At 42.8% G+C, this 21,862-nt stretch overlaps 1 protein-coding gene across 4 annotated transcripts in view; it reads left to right on the forward strand.

Annotated features, from left to right (window-relative positions):
* MDM2 (MDM2 proto-oncogene) overlaps window positions 1-21,862 on the forward strand; it is an 80,720-nt gene that overhangs the window by 34,400 nt on the left and 24,458 nt on the right. For all 4 annotated transcript variants that reach the window (XM_078676685.1, XM_078676660.1, XM_078676676.1 and 1 more), the window contains exon 9: window positions 15,635-15,766. In XM_078676685.1, coding sequence (XP_078532811.1) covers window positions 15,635-15,766 — 132 coding nt within the window. The remainder of the gene's footprint in view (window positions 1-15,634; window positions 15,767-21,862) is intronic.

Below are 21,862 nucleotides of genomic sequence, written 5' to 3' on the forward strand. Positions count from 1 at the left end.
GTTTTACTGAGCGCTGGCTGAAAGTTGCTTTCAGTAAGACTAATTATGTAAGCAAGCTGTCAATAAGTCGGTAAATAGCCGTGTTTAGCATCGTATTCCAGCGAGAAGCACCGACATGCCCAAGAAGACCACAGGGCTAGTTGTGCGTCTGTTGTGCCCGTGCCATTTTCCCCAAGCCTCTGTCTCTGAAGCCAGAGGATGTCACCTCCTCGTTATTAGCTTCATCTATCTCCGGGGCGGGGGGAGGGAGCGTCTTCCATGAAGCGCACGGTTCTTGCCGCCCGCATCCCCTCCCCCCCCAAGCGGCCCACTGTGAGGGCATCAGGGCGTCGTGTTGGGGAAGGGGTGGGGTGGGGGGGAGGGGGGGTTGACACAGTCTTACCAGTCCCCCCTGCGAGGTTCAAAGAAAACCAGATAAAGATGCCTTTATTTATTTATTTATTTATTTTTAAAGTTTTATATAGCGCGAACAAGATCTTTGCAGATATCAGAGCGCTTTACAGAAACAGTAGGTAGGATAAACAAGACTCTTAAATCAATATGAGATTCCATAGACAGTGAGATGCAAAAATAGGGTATCAATCATACAAGAGTATACAGAGTAATAACAATCAAGAAACAATAATATGGAAGCAGTACAATGTCTAAACGGATAAGATTATAGCACCCCAGAGGGTGAGTAAACACAATGTTGAAAGCAAAGTAGTAGTCAGTAGTGGGTGCGTTGCAGGTTATTGAGGCACTCAAGTCCTAGTGTACAACCCAATAAACAAGTTGGAAATCAAAAGTATAGCATCCGTGCAATGAATTAGATCCAGAAGCAGACAAGAAATGGACTGACATAGATAAGTATTCAGACAGCCGATAATGTGGGAGCCAAATACTGTCATTGTTCCAGTATCAATAGTGTTCAGGTGTATTTAGCCATAAGGATGGCCTTCACCTCTTTCTTGAAGAGTATAGTGGACGGGATAAGCCTGGTTTCTGGTGGGAGTGCATTCCAGATCCTAGGTGCCATTCCAGAGAAGGAGCGTTTGTATGTTTTTTCCTTCCGGAATCTCCGTGGTTTCAGGAGGAGAGTGTTTGTGCTTCTGTTGGATCTTGAGCCTCCTGATATGGTCAGCTTATGAGAGAGGTAGTTGAGTGCCTTGTGGTGTACGGCCGAGTGTGTCATACAGGCAATTTTCAACTGAATTCTGGCTTCAATAGGCAGCCAGTTCAGGGTTTTTAAGTCAGGGGATATATGCGAGTGTTTTCTTGAGCCAGTGATGAGTCTCGCGGCCGCGTTCAGGGAGGCTCTTAGGGGAGCCGTTGTTGTCAGGGGGAGCCCGCTGAGAGCCACAATTCCGTAGTCTATGCGAGGAATGACTAAGGCTTGTACCACAGTTTGGAAGTCCTTGGGTGGTAGGAAGGGTTTGAGTTTTCTCAGCGTGTTGATTTGGAAGTTGGCTCCTTTAGTTGCTATGCTAATATGCTGCTGCATGTCGAGATTGCAGTCCAGTGTGATGCCAAGGGATTTCGCTGAGTCCACGATGGTGGGTTGGACATTGAGTGCGGTTAGATGATTGAGCCAGGTTTGGGTGATGGCCTTTTTCGCAGGAGGAGAGATCAGAAGGAACTCAGTTTTCAGAGCATTTAGTTTGAGGTGATTGTCGGCCAGCCAAGCTTGGGTGTTTCTTAGTGTGGCATTCAACAGTTTGATGTCTTCAGGGGATTGAAGCTTGAGGTAGAGCTGAGTGTCATCGGCGTACATATGGAAATGTACCTTAGAAGATTGAAGCAAGGTGGTGAGTGGTTCCATGACGAGGTTGAACAATGTGGGGGATAGGGAGGAACCTTGCGGGACGCCCAGTGTTACTGGCACAGGCGAGGACAGTGCGTTGTTGATCTTGAACCTCTGAGAACGGTTGTGCAGAAAGGACGTGAACCATTTGAGAACCGTCCCGGATATGCCCATTCTGGTATTTAGGAGCTCCAGTAGATTCTCGTGTTTGACCGTATCAAATGCTGAAGAGAGGTCAAGAAGGATGAGGAGGCAAGACTCATTGTGATCAAGGATTTGGAGGGCATCATCTATTATGTGTGTCATGGCCGTTTCCGTGCTATGCTTGCTCTGAATCCGGATTGGTGAGAGTTGAGGAGGTCCAACTGCTCAATGTGTTTTGTCAGTTGGAGTTGTACGCATTTTTCTAACAGTTTTGCTAGAGTGGTGATATTGGTGATAGGACGATAGTTGTTTAGGTCGGCCGGGTCAGCTGTGGGTTTCTTGAGTATAGGCGTGACTTGCCCAATCTTGAGGGAGTCTGGGATGAGCCCTTGTTGCAGGGAACAGTTGATGATTTTAGTCCAGAGTGGGAGGAACAGGGGGGTGAGGACTTTAACAGCATTGGCAGGTAGGGGGTCTGTGTGATGATTGGCGGGTTTCAAGGTGACCAGCAGCTTGTGAATTGATTCTTCGGAATAGGTGTCGAAGGACGTCCATGAAGCGTTGTTTTTAGCATGAGTGTTAGTTATGCATATGGAGCCGGCGAATCGACTTACATCCTTGATGAGATCGCTTCTTATAGTGTTGTTCTTTTGCTTGAAGAAAGCAGAGAAGTCTTCGCAACTTGGGATAGCCTTTGTTAAGTTGTTGGGTTGTGGAGGTTGCGTTTTGGTTTGGGTTTTGACTAACTCGAACAGTTTTTTTGGTCGGTTTTTAGCTTGATCCAGCTGTTGGCTAAAGAATCTTGATTTCGAGCGTTTGATTTTTCTGAAGTAAGCGTTTCTCTTATTCTTAAGCGTTCTAAGGTTCAGTGCTGAGGGGTCAGATCTCCACGCGCGCTCAGCTAAGCGCATCACACGTCTGTCTTCATTGAGTCTGCCATCGTACATCTTTTATCATTTATCTTCACCCTTGCCTTTCCACAGGGTCCCCCTGCGCACATATGTGCCCGAAGGCTGCTTCGCACCGCTAACACATTGCAGTTTGCTCATTGGTCCGCTGTTTATCGGGCTCTGCCATTGGTGCTGTGCTCAGCTTGAAGATTAACGCAGGGCTAGTGCATAGCACGACCAGTGGCTCTATTCGTGCAGTGTGTGTGCTGGTGCTTGTTATCTCAGTGCATTGCACAGTGTGATGAAAGTGGTGCCAGCCCTAGTCCGAGCTTCCACACCTCACAGAACCATAGAACACTCTTACAGAGCCACTCCCCTTCTCCCATGTGCCGCTGCCCATATATCTGTACCACGCATTAGCAGGGGCGTAGCTTCCATTGTTGCAGCATGTGGAAGCGTTTCACCTTAGTGCATCTGATAATATCAATGTATTGAGAGGTATTTATTTGAAGCGATAGTTTTAAAACTTGAACTTAGAAACGTTTATGCGTTTCTCCACCCTCATGACATTAGTGAACTAAGAGGCAAGTCAGTTGCCATGTGCATCCTGCGTGGCATAGATTCTTATTGCGTTTGGAGAAACATTAATATTCTATTAAATGATGCACGCAAGAGGTATTTGTACAGAGCACATTCTGGACTCGTGTATTTCAAGGTGCTATCCTATGCAATAATAAAGAACAAGCATTGAAAATGCAATAGGTTTTGCCTTTGAGTTAAAGCTGTTTGCTTTGCTAATGGTATTCTATAGCAAAGCAAAGGGCTTTAACTTAATCAAAGGCGAGACTTATTGCATTTTTACAGCTTATTTTAGGTATCGCCTGGCGTTAGCAGCACTCATGCGCTGATCTAGCTATGCGAGGGCCTCTTGGAATCAATACGGATTTGTGTCTCGTGTCTCTGATTTGCCTGTATGTTTGATTGGCGAGCGTCGTTCCTCGTCACTGTTTGTTAAACCCAGTTTGTTGATTGCACCATAGTGTCTTTGGCCTCTCCTGGTTGCTATCCTGTCCACTTTAGGCCACGCCAACCTAGACTGGATGTTTTACTTGCAGCGTGATACTCTCTCCTTAATTAATGGGAGAGAACTTTTTTTGGGTCATTCCAGGTATGAAGAGCGATGTTTTAAGTTGTATGTTGACACCGCGCTTCATTTATTTAGTTATTGTTTTGATTTCATTCAGAGCGCGGGGCCCAAATTAAGGGTAAGCACTTTTTTGGTCATTATTATTCACCCAACTCCTCATGGGGTGAGTTTTATTTGCATTTAGTAACCGCAACGCAGTGATTTACACACCTCACTTTCACTGCCGTAAACGTTTTGCAAACATGAAATCTTACTTTTTAGCAGCACACACACCGCACTTTCACTGCTGTGAAGTTTGCGCTGTGGAAAAGTAAGAATTCATGTTTGAAAACGTCACAGCAGTGAAAGCGGTGTGTGTGTGTGCTGTTAAAAAGTAAGAATTAATGTTTACACACACAGCGCTTTCACTTTATTAAAGGGCTGCAGGGGGCAAGGCGAACTGGTTCTTGTCCCTGCTACGCGTTGTTTGGTAGCGGGCAGCCCTGTGTTTATTTTTATTTTATTTTTTATTTTGAAAGTTTTATATAGCGCGAACAAGATCTTTGCAGATAACAGAGCGCTTTACATGCTTTACAAAGGCAAGTGGAAGGGTAGGGAAACGAGGGAGCATAGTAGGAAGGTAGGTCATCAAGTTAATGTAAATAGTAAAAATATTACATATAGTACAGGTATGAGATAGCATGGCATAGTTGGAAGGTAGGTCATCAAAACAATGTAGATCGTACAAAAATAGACAATAATACAGATATGAGGGACCAAGAACCTAAACAATTTAGGCTAATACAAGTAAAAGCACATGTGCATAGGAATCGGACCGGTAATACTGATCGACGCATTGTGAATCAAACGTAGTTGTTCAAGTGTATTTAGCCATGAGGATATTTTTGACTTCTTTCTTAAAAAGAAGAGTAGAGGAGATGAGTCTGGTTTCAGGAGGGAGTGAGTTCCAGATCCTGGGCGCCATTCCTGAGAAGGAGCGTTTGTAGGTTTTTTCCTTCCGGAATCTTCGAGGTTTCAGCAGAAGATTGTTTGTTCTTCTGGTGGTTCTGGATCCGCCGGAAATTGTCAACTTAGGAGTGAGGTAGCCGGGTGATTTCAGGTGTATAGCCTTGTGCGTCATGCAGGCAATTTTCAACTGTATTCTGGCTTCAAGAGGCAGCCAGTTCAAGGATTTAAAGTCAGGGGAGATATGCGAGTGTTTTTTAGATCCACTGATGAGTCTTGCTGCCGCGTTTAGTGACGCTCTGAGGGGTGCAGTTGTAGTTAGGGGGAGGCCGCAGAGGGCCACGCTGCCGTAGTCTATGCGAGGGATGACTAGTGCTTGTACTGCGGTTTGGAAGTCTTTTGCTGGGAGGAAGGGTTTAAGTTTCCTCAAGGTATTTATTTGGAAGTTCGCCCCCTTAGTTGCCTTGCTGATATGCTGCTGCATGTTGAGGTTGGTGTCAAGTGTTATGCCTAAAGATTTTGCTGAATCCACGATGGTCGGTTGGACATTGAGTGCCGTTAGGTGCTTAAGCCATGTTTGTGCGAACGATATTTTCGTGGGAGGTGAGATCAGGAGGAACTCAGTTTTCATAGCATTGAGTTTGAGGTGGTTATCGGCCAGCCAAGATTGGGTGCTTCTGATCGTTGAGTTCAGAGGCAAGATGTCTTTGGGGGATTGTAACTTGAGATATAGTTGAGTGTCATCGGCGTACATGTGAAAGTGTACATTGGATGCTTGTAGCAGGGTGGTGAGAGGTTCCATAGCTAGGTTGAACAAAGTAGGGGATAGGCAGGATTCTTGAGGGACACCTAACGATACCAGTACTGGAGAGGACATCAAGTTTTTGCTTTTGAATTTCTGAGACCGGTTGTGTAGAAAGGAAGTGAACCAATGAAGAACAGTCCCAGAGAGGCCCATTCTTGTGTTTAAGAGTTCGAGTAAGTTCACATGTTTCACAGTGTCGAATGCTGAAGAGAGATCAAGAATGATGAGGAGACGGGTATCATTATGATCTAAAATTTGGAGGGCGTCGTCAATTATGTGAGTCATAGCTGTTTCAGTGCTGTGCCCTGCTCGGAAGCCTGATTGATGTGGGTTGAGGAGATCAAACTGTTCTATGTGCTTTGTCAGTTGTAGTTGGACGCATTTTTCTAACAGTTTGGCGAGAGTGGGAATGTTGGTAATCGGACAGTAGTTGTTTAGATCAGTGGGGTCGGCTGTTGGTTTCTTCAGTAAAGGTGTAACTTGTCCAACTTTGAGGGAGTCCGGGATGGTTCCTTGTTGAAGTGAGCTATTGATAATTTTAGTCCAGAGTGGGAGGAGCAAAGGGGTGAAGTCTTTTACGGCGTTAGCAGGAAGAGGGTCAGTGAGGTGATTGGATGGTTTTAAGGTGCTGAGTATTCTGTCAATTTCTTCTTCAGAGTAGGTGTCAAAGGATGACCATGTCGCATTGTTTTTTAGTTTATTGGGTGTTATGCAGTTGGGTTTTGAGTAAAGGCTTGCGTCAATGAGGAGGTCGCTCCTTATATTGTCAGTTTTTTTGTTAAAGAAAGCCGAGAAATCTTCACAGGAAGGAGCAATGCCCATAATGTCAACAGCTGGGGGTTGTTCCTTAGATTGTGATCGGATTAGTTCGAACAGTTTACTTGGACGGTTTTTTGCTTGGTCTAGCTGGAGTCTGAAGAACTCTGACTTTGAGCGTTTTATTTTCCTGAAGTATGCGTTTCTCTTTTTCCTCAGAGTTTTTAGGTGCAGTGTCGAGGGAACTGATCTCCAGCTGCGCTCTGCCATTCGCATAGCCCGTCTGTCTTCGTTGAGACTCCCGTTGTACCAGGGGTTGGATATCTTGGTGGATACTCTTTTCAGTTGCATTGGAGCGGCCTCATTGATTATTGAGGCCATTGAGTTGACATAGTGGTCAGTTAGGTGCTGAACGTCAGTAACGTCGGTAGGGGGGAGTAGGAGATTGCAGCTGTTAGGGGGTAGAGAGTTTGGATTGAGTTTCCTCAGGTCTCTTTCCAAACTTTGGGCATGGAGTATTGCACCGGGATACGTTTAACTTTTTCCTTGATGAAGAATGTGATAATATGGTGGTCTGACCAGTCACAAGGTTGGATTGAGTCAAGTTGAGTGGTGCCTTCTATGGAGATGACAAGGTCGAGGATAGAGCCTTTGTCATGTGTCGGGCTGTTGCATATTTGAGTGAGGTCAGAAGCGTTAAGGACATTTTTGAGGCTATTAACTACTGCGTCACTTCAGTCATTCCAGTGAAGATTGTAGTCGCCAAGGTAGATTTGTGTGTTTTGCCGTCCTGAGTTGATTGACATTGTGTCCATGAGTTGTTGAGAGAAGATGAGGTTGTCCCCAGGAGGGTGGTATATGATGTGTAGTGTACATACAGGTTTGTTCTCACTGATGACATCAAGGCAGAAGTATTCACAGGAGGTAAGAGAGGGGGCGGTGACTTTATTAATTGAGAGGTTGCTCTTGTAAATGCATGCGATTCCGCCACCTGTCTTGTTGGACCTGTCAAGTCTAGTGATGCAGTAGTTGGGGGGGGACTAGGATATCCATGATAGGATTGGAGGATTCAGTTAACCATGTTTCAGTTAGTATGGCCAGCTCAAGGTTCATAGACATGATGAGGTCAGCGACCTCCGACGAGTGTTTTTGGGCCGATCTACAGTTGAGAAGTGTGCATTTGAGTCTGGGGGTGCAAGGGGAGGTGGAGGGGCAGGTGGAGGGTGTGACCTGTTGGGGTGTATGTATCTGTGTGTGTAGTTGTCCCTGCCACTTGCAGAGGCGCGCTTTGTCGGTGCAGCTCCTGTTTGTGTATGTTGTGTGCTGGTTGGTTGTAGGAAGATCGGGGTTGGTGACTGCACACGACGGCAGTATGGTGTCTCCCAGCGCCGGCGCCAACAGAATTCTCTCCTTTGTTCCCTTCCGGCTTGTGTTGTTCGACTTGCAGTATGACGGTAAGAATGCTGGGGGAGCAATAGGTTAAAGCAATTTGCTTTGCTGTACAATACCATTAGCAAAGCAAATGCTTTAACTTAATCAAAGGCGAGACCTATTGCATTTTCAATGCTTGTTTTTTGTGTGAATCTAAGCTTCCTCAGTGTTGAAAATATTCTGGTATTTTTGTTCACTTTTGCAGCCTGCTAATAATAGTTTATAATTGTTATTTGCTTGCTATGCACTCGAGTAGTGTATAATAAACCTCTTTAAGGTATATCATCTTTTGAGTTCCCATTTACTGACTTTTTCTGAAGGATAGACCAGTTCCTGTTAGCTTTAAAGGTTCAGATCTATAGTTCCGAAAAAATAGCAGTAATTGTTCAGGATTTCTGAACAGATGGCATTCTTGTTTTTTTCAGTTGGAAGGAGAATGTCTTTCAAACCTTATGTAAGAAAGCAGTCTGCTGAATCTCAAATTAAAATAATTAAGAGGGTCGATATGTAGGAACGGGAATATCTTCGTCTTCATAAGATTTCATCCAAACCAATCAAATCTAAATACATGAGCCAAAATTCCAAATTAAATTTTATAAGTTTATTCAAAATTAAGATGTGATGCAAAACTTGGTTAGTTAATAAATATAAATAACGGTTTCAATAGTATCTTTTAATGAGTTTTAGACAGAAAAGTAGCACACATTCAGTAAAGTGCAATGTATCATTCTAGTACACCAATGAATATTGAAAGAGAGAAAACCTGCCTAGGAGCAAGACTGATCAAAACAAACGTAAAGGCTTACACCACACAAAAAAGGATACAAGCTATCCACCACGAAACATCCCTTTACACAAGGATCAGTCTCTGACAGTGAGGAAGGTAATGAAACTAATGGGCATGATGGCATCATTGTTCCCACTTATCCCTCACGCTCGCCTACACGTGCGCCCATTCCTAGAATGTCTCAATCCACAGGATGTTGGGAGGATGTAGTGGTTGTTGCACAAAGGGTGCAAGCACAGATACAATGGTGGGCATCCAACAACAGAGCACAGGGGAGACCTTTCAGGAACCCATCTTCATCTGTGACAAACACCACGGATGCATCCCTCAATGGTTGGGGTGCACACTTCAACCAGCTAAAAGTTTGTGGTCAATGGAGCGAACAGGAACTTTTACACATCCCTGAACGCTAAAAATATTTTACTACTCCATCCTTTGCTTACTTGCGATGTAAATACCAAAACAACCCTGTTTCGTACTGTAGTAAAGGCATGTGTGGTAACGTTCCTCGGGGATAGTCCGCATATCTATGTAACCACTAAAGGAGTGCGTTAGGCCCATGATTTGCAAGGCTTCATATATGTCCTAGGACGAGGAAATTGGGCGTTGTTACATGACAATCTATTAACATACATTGCCAACCTAGTCTAATCCAGCACCAATGTAGACGAAATACTGTCTTGGGAAATTTGCAGGACTCAGGTAAACTTCTCCAAGTTTAGGGTTGTTCCCATGCAGAGGCTAGCCAATTTGGTAGAATGGGAAGGAGCTTCAGGTTTACTGGTGGCGATACTCTGGTCTTTGAATCAATACCTTGGTATCTGGATCTCAAATTTCGAGATTCAAACAGGATTACTCCGCTACATGATCAACTGAAAAGCGATTTGCAACTTTGGTCCTCCTTACCCCTATCTTTAATTGTCTGACTAGCTTTAATAAAAATAGTAATACACCTGAAGGTCTTATACAAAATGTAGAACTTTCCTTTACAGGCTGACTCCACACTGTTTTTGCTATGTGGCCATCTGACTGATCTGCTCAGAATTCATCGCATATGATTGTTGTTCTGCACCTTTAGTAGTGGGCAGTGTCACCTTCAGTGCATAACTCGCAACCCTCTGCCTAGTCTTCTTTCTACATCCATTTGATGGATTTACGCCAGACAAATGTTGCCATTATCTGTGCAGGTAATTATTTAGAAGTCCATCAGTTATCATGCTAAAGGTACAATAATTATTGATAAATTTGTTGTGCCTCTCAACTCCATTGTACAGTATTTTGAGCTATTTCATTGACCACCCTAGTCCATTATTACTTTCTATAAATGTTGTTTTGAACACAATGATCATGTATGCAAATTATGTGATCAAGACCACATTGTTTTAGACAAACTCCCTACTCACAGCATTTACCGGAAATAATAAATAACCAACAGTATCTCTAGCCAAATGTTGCAAGTCAGCCTTCAATGGTGGTCTGGGTGTGGCAGATATTGTGACATGTTACCTGGCCTTTCTTCACAGTTTGATTAAACAACTGGCTGTTTGATCTGAATCTTGACCCAGCATACTGCAGCAAATTATAGATGCTAGGGCAGTGATCTACTTCACTTAGTATGAAAAGACAGACAGCTGGCCGAACGTCCCCATGCATCAAAGATAGTGCTAGCTGCTTTGAAGGATACATTGGACACTATGGAGTAGATTGGTAGATTGACTTCTGCAACTCCGTTATCGGTGAGTGAAGTTCTCCCACCGGTGACATCCCAGGCTTGATTTGACATATGGGACAATCTAAGGATTTCCTCAACTGAACGGATGTTGAGATTAACTGAATCTTTGCAGATATGCAAGCAGAAGTTGGGCGCTATCCTTCCCAGTTCATCCTCTATTAGCAACTGGGTCGTCCATTGCAGCCATATCTCAGCCCTTCAAGACTCAAACCAGACTTTAACCCTTTGGAGGCCAAATGCACACTTAAACAACTTTAGATAAGATGATCTCTAGGGTATAGAAATCGTGGCAATACACACCCCTGAGACAGTTCCAGCAGTAAAGGCGGCATGGAAGACAGACATTGGTTTATTTGAAGACACTGACTAGGCTGATGCCCCCACCTCAAGTGGTGATCTTCCCAAACTGCATTTTGTAGTACGTTTTGTAATACCACCAAACTTAATGTAACATGCTATTAACGAACCTACGCTGGGAGTTTACACCTTCACCTCTCCTTTTAATAATTCATAATACAAAAAAAGGGGGGTGGGGAACCCTCTATACATTTAACTCCCGGTCTCATCTTAATTTCAATATGTTCCGAAATGTTCTCTTCTTTTTGCTACCAGATCTCAATAAATCTAACTTGGAAATCGCCAAGACAGAGGACTGCCAGTCTAGAAAGGAAGGAAGGAGGGATAGGATCTGTCCATTTTATGCAAATTTGTCTCCTAGCTAGGAGCATAGCATAAAAATGTAGCGATCTTACAGGGCCACAAACATTATCCTTCAAGCCAAAGATGATCAAAGGTAGGTCAATAGTAACAAGGCTTCCTATTGTATCCGACAGGAATTTTCCAATACTGTCCCAAAAAGAGGCCAAGGCTGGGCACTCTTTAAACATATGAATGTGGGAGGCCGAGGCCAATCCACATTTCTTACGGCATACAGGCAACTCTTTATTGATTCTTGAGAGTCTCAATGGGGTGAAGTAAGCCCTATGAATAGTGAACAGATGGTTCCTTTTTAACCGAGACGGTTTTATAATTTCGTATAAGATTTTAAACGAGCTCTGCCACAATGTATCGCAGTCTTGAGCAGGTAAAGTGCTTCTCCACAGTTCCTTGGCAAGTTTAAAGTCACCGTCCAAGATAGCCTGCTACCAGAAGGAGACTTCCTTCTTCCCTTGGGGTCTGGTCACAAGCTGGTGTTCCAGGTGATTGCCTCCACCTAATAAGCTACCATAAGTTGTTTGTAGGTGTGACTGGACCCACCTGGCCAGCTGGAGATATTTAAATGTAGAAAGACCAGCCCCAATCCTATCCCTAAGTTGTTGCCTTGTAACTAAGTTGCCATCTGAGATCCGGTCCCCCAAACTACAAGACCGGCTTCCCTCAAAGGGGTTGCCAATCTATCCCTCAAACATTCTGGGCCGCCGGGGGAATCCCATAGGGTAGCCAAGCTGGAGAAATGTCCAAGAATGACTGACCTCATCAATTCAGCCTATTTTTTACCAAGGCCCTGCAAAACCTTAAGCCAAACTTTGTTTTAAAACTTAGGATCACCATATTTAAACAGAAAGCCCTCCACCGAAAAGTGTGCACCCTGAAGCATAGCTAAAAACATCCCTCCTGCTCCAGTATTGACCGGCATTTTCAGACCCATGTGTGCATGAGAGAGTTGGAAGGCCCAAGCATAAAGCTGAATATCCTGCAAAGCCAGACCTCCTTTCTCCCTCCTGCGTCTTAGCTTTTTCCAAGCAAACCAGGAGAGTTTATATCCCCAGACAAGAGTTGATATCCCTCTGAGTTTTATCAATTTGTAATTTCTCAAAAAGAAGGGGGATACTAATAAAGAAAAAAGTAATATTTGGGAGTATTAACATTTTTACTAAGTTGACTCTGCTAATAATAGAAAGAGGGAGCGAAGCCCAAGATTTCTTTAGCTTCACTCTCTCTTTCCCCACCGTGGTCAAATTAGTTTCGGCTATCTTAGTAATATCTTGCAGGATATTTACCCCCAGGTATCTCATTCTAGGGCTTATCTGGTGCCAATAATGATTTGTCGCCTGATTCCAGACCATAACCTCTGTCTTTGCAGCATTGATTTTGTAGCCTGAGACTAGTCCAAACTCCTGGGCTTGGCTAATAACGGCTGGAAATGCCGTGACTAGATTAGTTGTAAAAAATTCAAATATCATCAGCATAGAGGGCTACCTTCCTCTCCCACTCCCCATATTTGAAAGACTGGATGTTGGAGTCCTCTCTGAGCCGTTGAGCGAATGGCTCAATATATATAAATCAAAAAGGAGGGGAGAGTGTGCAGCCCATATCTAGTCCCTCTAGATATATTAAAATGACCAGTGATGTTGCCATTTACAAGAAGTCTAGCCGTTGGTCTCCGGTAGATGGATTGTATGATACGGCAACATTTCTCCCCAAGATTTAATTTTTCCAAGACCTCCGACAGGTATATCCGATTCACCCTGTCGAAGGCCTTAGTGGCATCCAAGGTCATAGCTGCTAGGGGAATAGAGTATGTAGAGGCCAGGTCAATTGCTCCAATTAGATCATATTTAAGGTGCAAAAGCTGGCAACCCTTTACGAAACCCTTCTGGTCTGAATGCAAAATATCTCCTGCCACTACACCAAATCTCGCTGCCAATATAGAGGTAAAGATTTTATAGTCCGCGTTCAGGAGAGATATGGGTCTATAAAACCCACAATTAGATGCCGCTTTCCCTGGTTTCAGGATCAGGACTATAGTGGTGGTGGTCCACGAATCTGGCGGATTTAGTCCTTCTTGCAAAATTTGATTAAAGAGGTTTGTCATAGTGGGGACTACCTGATCGCTTGTTATTCTGTAAATCTCTGCAGGAAGCCCATCCGGACCGGCAGCCTTTCCGTTCTAGCAATCAGAGATAGCATCCTTAAACTCAGCAAAGGAAAAGGCCCTGTCTAGGTGTTGCTGTTGTTCTTAATTAAGGCAGGGGAGAGGGATACCTCCAAGTTACCTCTGTGCACCATGGCTATCTACACTGCCATCCTCCCGATAAATAGATTGGAAAAAAGTCTGAAAGGAATCACAAATTTCCTCGTCGGTAGTTAAAGTGCCATTCTCATTTTTGATCTCCTTGATATAGCTCCTCGCTCGGTCCGCTTTTTTTTCGGGTCCTATGATTATGCTGCCTCAATACTCTATCGGACATGTCGGACACTTTCAGTCTAGGGCTGGAGGTTTTAAGACGAGGGTCATCTAGCTCCTGGAGCTTGTTAACAGAGTTATCTCAGTTGGTGTCTTCATTTGCACACAAGCAAGTACTGGTAGGCGGGTCTTTCCAACTCCAGACGCTTACGCCTCTCAGCTTGCTGAGTGTGGGTACGGACTACCCGAGTGTGTATTTAAAGTGAGATTGGTGGCGAATGAGGAAAATTCATAAATAAATAAAATACTTCATAATACACTTTTTTAAAATACTTCAGCTGGTAATATATATTCTAATTCACACAGTTGAACCATAGTTGTAAATATTTTCAAGTTATTTTAAAATGTAGTTTAATGCTTTAGCATTTTTTACTCTGTTTTTTTTTTTACCATTGGGAGACATTGCAGCCTGCCCGGAGTTCACTGTATGGTATAGTACTGGGAAAATACTTTATACTTGCCATGGACAGATCTCAGTAGTCCGGGGAGGTAGGACATCTCTGTATGGTGAAGTATAGGGAAAAGTAAAGAGATTTTTTTTAACTTAGAAAAAGTTTGCAAAATATTTTTATTTTAATGTAAATTCATTTTAGATACTTATGTTAAATGTAGAAATAATGAAAGAAAATGCTGCAGATCTGAAAGTTTGAATAATAATTGTAATTATTTACAATGTATTAAATTGAAATTACTTTTCTCAAGTTTAAATTAAAAAGAAATCCGCCAATGTAAAAAAGTTTTTTATTATACATAAGTAATCAAGTGATGTTTAGAATTATAATCATTTAATTATATTTTAATAAAATTTATTGTCACATTAATTTTAAAATGCAGTTATTAAAATATAAAAAAGTACTCTGCATATGTTTTTCAACATTAAAATATAATTGTACACATTTTTAAGTGTCTTAAATAGTTGAATTTAAATTAATAATCTTTCCTATTGAGTTTACAAGTAAGTCCCGGTCTCCATTAGTTTCTGTTAGAGGATGTTGCAGTAGGAGGTTTGGCCATGTGTATTGCCAGACTCTATAACTATTTTTTGTTACGTAACTTACATTCATGAGTTAGGTTCCAACCCCTTTTTCAGGGATGAAGATAGAAGTCTACACTGTTGAGTAACTTTATATGATTTTATGCATAACCAAAAGTAGCTGACTTACTTAAAAGTGTAAGAATAAAGTTACACTTGTAAATTACAAATAGTAACTTACCTTTGTGAACAGATCCAATCTAATGTCATCATTTGCATCATACCTACAGACTACGACTATAGGAACGAATACCCCATCTGCCTGATTTGAAAAACTTAAGAGGGTGACTTCATATACACACTATGGGGATACACCATCATTCAGAGATTCTGCAATGAACCACTCAGAAATAATGTGTGCCACAATAACACCATAGATGGCAGCATTAAATGTTTTAAACGATATGAGTGTTAGTATATACCACCCCTAGTTTGTGAGATTGAGCCTAGTCATTCCAAAAGGTGATATTGTGCAGAAGTGGAAGGCAGAAGAGGTTCTGAGCCAGCTAAAGTAGGAGGTAGGATTGGACCATTAAAGATTTATGGAAAGAGTAAAATGAGGCTCGAGGATGCCCTCTCTAACTTCTAAACATCTGTCGTGCATGGATGCACTATTAAGGAGTATTAGATGAAAATGATGAGTGACCATCCCAGCGTTGCAGAAGGAAAATAGGAGGTAAGCCATGCAACAGTCTGATTTAATGGGCATAGTATTATCATGGACTCAGGGCAACTGAATGCTTTTGATGTAATTGTCAGAAGTCCAGTCATTGTGTTGATGCCAAGAAAATATCTTTTGATAAAAAAGAAAAGTTGTGTGCAGGTCTGGAAGAGAGCTCGGTCTTCAGTGTAACTTTTATTCCATTTTAATCGGAGTTGTAATCCATAAAGTGTTTTGCCTAAATACAGCCAGCATTTGATACAATTTAGAAAAAGTATTTAATATAAATATTTTGGCAGCTTACATTTCTTGTCATTTCTTTATTTTCTTCAGAATCTTGATTCTCCATCAGTAAGTGATTCAGAATCTGACCAGTTTAGCATCGAATTTGATGTGGAGTCTCTGTACTCTGAAGAGTACAATGAAGACGATGATCAGGAAATAACAGATGATGATGATGATGAGGTGCGTGCTTGAACGTTTTATTAAGAATATATTGTTACTTCATTTTATTTTTGGTTGTAATTTAGTGTTTAATGTTGGTTTCCCAAAGCTATGACATACTACATTGTTGGAATCTTTTAAAACTGAAGAACTATTTTCCTACAGGGGCATTCATTTTTAAGCGTTGATTGCAACTTTAACTGTATTCTGATCTCCAAAAAGGACTGGTCCTTAAGACCTATTCTGGATTTCAGAGTTAAACCAATATATACTGCCAGAGCACTTTCACATGGTAACACTTCAACCGGTTCTTCCACCTTTACAGAAGGGAGATTTTATGTCTACTCCAGACTTGAAAGACAAATATTTTCATGTTCAAATTCATCCAGCTCATCACAACTACCTCAGATTTATGATAGCAGGCAAACATTACTAATTCAAAGTACTCCTGTTTGGAGTGACTACTGCTCCAGAGTATTTACCAAATGCTTGGCATTAGTCGCAGCTCATGCTGGAAGGCAACATACTCCCATCTTACCCTACCTAGACGAATGGCTCATCAAAGCCAGCACTTACCAAAACTGTCTACGACACACTCAGACCACAATACACCTTCTTCATCAACTGGGCTTTATGGTCAATGCACTGAAATCTCAACTGCGTCCTTCACAAGTGCAATCTTACCAAGAGGCCAGTCTAGACACGATCAAAGCTCTAGCCTCTCCCAATATACCCAGAATTCACAGCATTCAGTCTAATATAGTACAATTTCAATCCAACCACTCATTACCAGCCGGAGTATTCATGCAACTGCTGAGAATGATGGTTTCTTGCATTGCAATTGTTCCCCATGCAAGACTCCACATGCGTCCCCTACAATCAGCCGCAGGGTTAATTATCCGATCTTGTGCCCTTTACTGTGTATTGTGTATTCATGCTTTGTTTGATTATGCAAAATAAAAATAATGAATAAAAAAATATCCTATCTAGTGTTGGTAGCCGGCCGCACCCATCGCTCTCTGCAGTGGTGGAACCCACAAAATGTATCAAAAGGACGGCATTTCATCGACCCTATTCCACAGGTTGTGCTCACAGCAGACGCATCTCTGACCGGATGGGGTGCCCATCTCCAAGATTACAAAATACAAGGCCTGTGGAACAGCAAGCACACTAGCCTCCACATCAACTATCTAGAGCTTCTAGCAGTCTTTCTAGTTCTCAAAGCTTTTCAGACTCATCTCATCGGTAAAGCGGTCCTTGTCCGGACGGACAACATGACAGCAATGTACTATGTACAAAAACGGGGGCGGGGACACACTCTCCACATGTCACACCTCTCTTGTGCCATTTGGAATTGGGCAATCCATCACAAAATGTATCTTCTGGCAGAACCCCTTCCAGGGGTAGACAATCAAATTGCCGACCTTCTCAGCAGAAAGAGGCAGCAAATTCACGAGTGGGAACTTCATCCCCAGGTTCTCCTTTCATACTTCCAACAATGGGGATTCCAGCAAATAGACCAGTTTGCCACAGTCGACAACGCAAAATGCAAAACTTCGCCTCCAGGTTTCCAACCCCACTCTCCAAAGGCAATGCCCTATGGATGAACTGGTCAGGGATATTTGCCTATGCTTTTCTGCTTCTCCCGCTCATTCCATTTCTGCTTTGGAGGCTCAGGCAAACATCCCTCACACTGATTCTAGTAGCTCCCCCATGGGGCCGTCAACCATGGTACACCACCCTGTTGGAGCTGTCAGTACTTCCACATCAAAAGCTGCATCTCGCCTCCAGGCTCCTCACTCCGAACCATGGAGAAATAAGGCATCCGAATCCCAAAGAACTAAACCTAGCGATCTGGGTCCTGAAGTCCTAGAGTTTGGTTATTTAAATCTACCACCAGATTGTATGACTTTTCTGAAAGAAGCAAGAAAGCCTATTACCAGAGCATGTTATGCAGCAAAGTGAAAAAGATTTGTTGTCTACAATAAAATTAATCCTCTAGATACTTTTGTACAATACTTTGTTACCTGTTGTACTTACAGCAAACTGGACTAGCTTATACATCTATTCGTTTGCACCTTGCAGCAGTAGCTGCATATTTGCAGAAGACAACATTTGTCCCTACTCAAAGTTCCAGTAATCAAAGCTTTCATGGAAGGCTTGAAAAGGATAATACCACCAAGAATCCAACTTGCACAGATGTGGAATCCTAACATTGTCCTTACAAGGCTTATGGGTCCACCTTTTGAATCTTTGCATAATTGTCCTTTACAGTTTCTTTCATGGAAGGTTGTTTTCCTCATTGCATTCACTTCATTGAGGAGAGTTGGTGAGCTACAGGCATTAACCTTAGAGGGCCCCGTCTTTCAACCCCATAAAGACAGGGTAGCTCTTCGCACCAATCCCAAAGTAGTTTATGCTTTTCATACAAACCAATCCGTTGAGTTGCCTGTGTTTTTTTCTCAACCTGATTCAGTAGCTGAACAAGCTCTTCACACGCTTGATGTTAAAAGAGCCTTATTGTATTACATAGAAAGGACCAAAGTTTTTAGCAAAGCATCTACTTGTTGCATTTGCTCCACCTCACAAAGGCAATCCCATCTCTAAATCTGGTATTTCAAGATGGATTGTTAAGTGCATTTAAACATGCTATGCGAAAACTAAAATAACTTTATCCATACCCTCTAGAGTGCATTCCACTCGCAAAATAGGGGCTACTATGGCCTTTTAGGCAACATTCCTCTAGCTGACATATGCAATGCAGCTACATTGTCTACACCACACATATTTACCAAACATTATTGCGTAGATGCGTTAGCTCGCCAAAAAGCTAAAGTAGGCCAAGCAGTACTTAAAACACTGTTTCAAAACAACTGCAATATCTACAGGTTAGCCACTGCTTTGGGAGTGTACTACTTCTAAGTCTATTCAAAGCATGTGTATCTACAGCACACATGCCTTGAATGGATTATGTTACTTACCCTGTAAGCATCTGTTCTTGGCATGTAATGCTGTAGATTCACATGCGCCCACCTGCCTCCCCGGGCACCTATAGTTGTTGCAGTTCATCATTATACATTCATACGCATGGACATCTATATACCTCACTTACTTAGGCCATTTTCAACCCTTTTGCGCGAAAACAACCTCTTGCGCGAAAACAATCTTAACAATGGTGTTGATGCCCATGCGCACTATCACTGAAAGCAGGAGTCACCTTACCTCGTGACTGGAAAGACTTATTCGAAGAAAAATGTACATGCATACATCGTGACCCAACACTAGATGGCAGGAATATGCAAAGCATGTGAATCAACAGCTCTGCATGCCAAAAACAAATGCTTACTGGGTAAGTAACATAATCATTCCCTTTTTTTAACAACAACAAAAGAATTGCCCTTTTCCCTGGTGCTCTCTGCAGGTTGCTCTCTTCAGCAGCAGCAGGTGAATGTAGGTATAGCCCTTCTATGTCAGACACGAGGATTATCATGGTGGCTGCTACAGAGGAAAGATAGCCATAAAGAAGCTGCTGCAAGAGACATGGTGTGAAAGCAGGGCGGCCTGCAATGAATATTTGGCATTACTCTCAGAACAGTCCTGACCCCAAAATCACTAAAAAGGAGGAATCCCTTCAACAGTATTGGAGTGGAATGGCACATTGATAATACCCTATTCAGCTACTATTGTAAAGCCCACCCTACCCATGCCTCTTTGCAGTCTTTCAGAAGGAGAAGCCCCTAGGTGTGAAAGTAGAGAACATTTTTCATTGATGGAACATAATGAAATTTCGACAAATTCTCTTCCTGCAAGCCCTCTGCTTCAGCTATTTTAATTCACCGATACCTCGTTAAAGTTTTGGAACACATCCGATTTTCAGTGCAACACTAAGCTGTTTTGATCAAACTTGGAGCACAGTGCTGCATGTGACACTAGTCTATAGCAGACTAGAGAGCACACATATGAAGCACTTTGACATCTCTACATTTCTCTCTCACACTACCAACGTTACTCCATCTCACAGACTAGCAGTTTCACAATGGCATCACAGCGTTCACTCAGTGGGTCTCAAACTACAAACCGCACTTGCAATCCTAGCAGAGGAGCATTCTCCTACTTCCGACAGCACCACTCACAAACTAGCAGATGCACACTATCAGAAGTACCCATGCACCCTTCAGAATAGTCTTCTTATAGTACTGACTCTACCTTACAGTCCTCACAGATCAACAGTTTCACACTAGACAGTACTCCAATTCCTTACAGAGCAGCAGTTACATTACAGAACACACTTACATTTCTCACACAGCAGCACTCTCAATACCATGAGCTTCCTCTAACAATAGCTGTCTCACATTACAAGGACTCTCCTTCCCCTTAGACTGCCAACCTCACATTAGCAACAGAACACTTCCCGCAGAGTATTATTCTGATATAGACAAAACAAATACACTCCTCACATTACTGAAAAACTCACTTCCATCACAGGCATAACGTTTTTCACTACTGGCAACAGTCTCACACCCCACGGTGTAGCAGTGACACACAACCAATAGCATTATTTCACCCCTCATAGGCTGGCAGCCACACTAAAGAACAATACGCTCACGCTTCACAGTTAAAATGTCTTGTACTAGTACGAGTATTTTCACACCCCTCAAGCACTAGAAATCACCCTCACTTCACTCAGAGTAGCATTATCACACTTGACAGCATTTTAATACCTCATACATTAACATTACGCACCAACAGCACCCATTCTGCACAGACCTATAGTTACACCGCAGATGGCACTTTTACACCCCTCAAAATTGTGGACTCCTGATACCAACCGCACTTGCAGCCTTCACAAACCAGCACTCTCACCCTTCTATTGGGCACCCTCACAAAGTAGCAGTCTCACTCTACAGACAGCGCTTTAACACTCCTTACAGAATAGGTGTCTCAAGGTATCAGAAGCTGCTCTTACACCGAAGTTGTAGTCTCACGCTACTGATTGCACTTACACCCGACAATCTAGCAAGAAGACGCTACGGACAACACTCCCATACTCAGAGTAGTAGTACCATTGCAGTAATAGACCTAGTACAGACAGGATACGTCCTTTACAACGAAGGCTTAGGAACCAAAAGACTTAACGAAGCGTGAATCCCAACGCAGGCTTTACAATGCGGATGTATAACCACGAATGGCATTACAACGAACTCTTTACAGCAACAAAAAATATACAGTGTAGATATGGCCACGAAGACAGGCAGCGGTGCCGAGAGCATTTCAATTCGCAGCGGGAACCGGAAGCACTGCCCTTAAAACCTAAAAATGCTGTTCTCCTAAAAAGCATTTAACTTTCCTTTAGTCAAGCGGAAATGGAAAAGCGTGATAAGCATTCTCTCTGCGGAAATGGAAACGGAACAAGGAGAGAGCAGCGCTAATAAATATATTTTCTTCTGTGTTTACACTGTGACATTTCAAGTGGGCTTACATCTTGAAACCGCGTACAATGTTCCACAGCAGATATGTGGCAAATCCATACAGACGTAATAGAACAAAGATCGGTCTTGCAGTGACACTTTCCAACACCTTCTCAAGAAGGTTAAATATAGAAAAGGATCGGAGTCAGCAAATCGCTTATTGTTCCTAGTTGTTTACGTGCAGCGATGCTGTCGGATGCTGATAGAGACGCAGGCGGGGAGAGCATGCAGTAACACTTTTGGTAATGCATACGCTTTGCCTGAAATGAAATAGTAAACAGGAAGGTAGGACTACAGCATTAACAGGATGCTTCAGTACACGTTTTACAAAAACATAGGCTTTTTTATTTAAGGGCTTCAGAGAGAAACACAGCACGGAAACGGCTATGACGCACATAATTGATGACGCCCTCCAAATCCTTGATCGCAACGATTCCTGTCTCCTCATCCTTCTTGACCTATCCTCAGCTTTTGATACTGTCAAACATGAGAACCTACTGGAGCTGCTAAATACCAGAATGGTTTTATCGGGGACTGTTCTCAAATGGTTCACTTCCTTCCTACATAACCGGTCTCAGAAGTTCAAGATCAACAACGTGCTGTCCTCACCTCTGCCTGTAACTTTAGGCGTCCCACAAGGATCCTCCCT

Source organism: Lissotriton helveticus, chromosome 1_1 (genome assembly GCF_964261635.1).
Source record: "Lissotriton helveticus chromosome 1_1, aLisHel1.1, whole genome shotgun sequence".
NCBI lineage: Eukaryota > Metazoa > Chordata > Amphibia > Caudata > Salamandridae > Lissotriton > Lissotriton helveticus.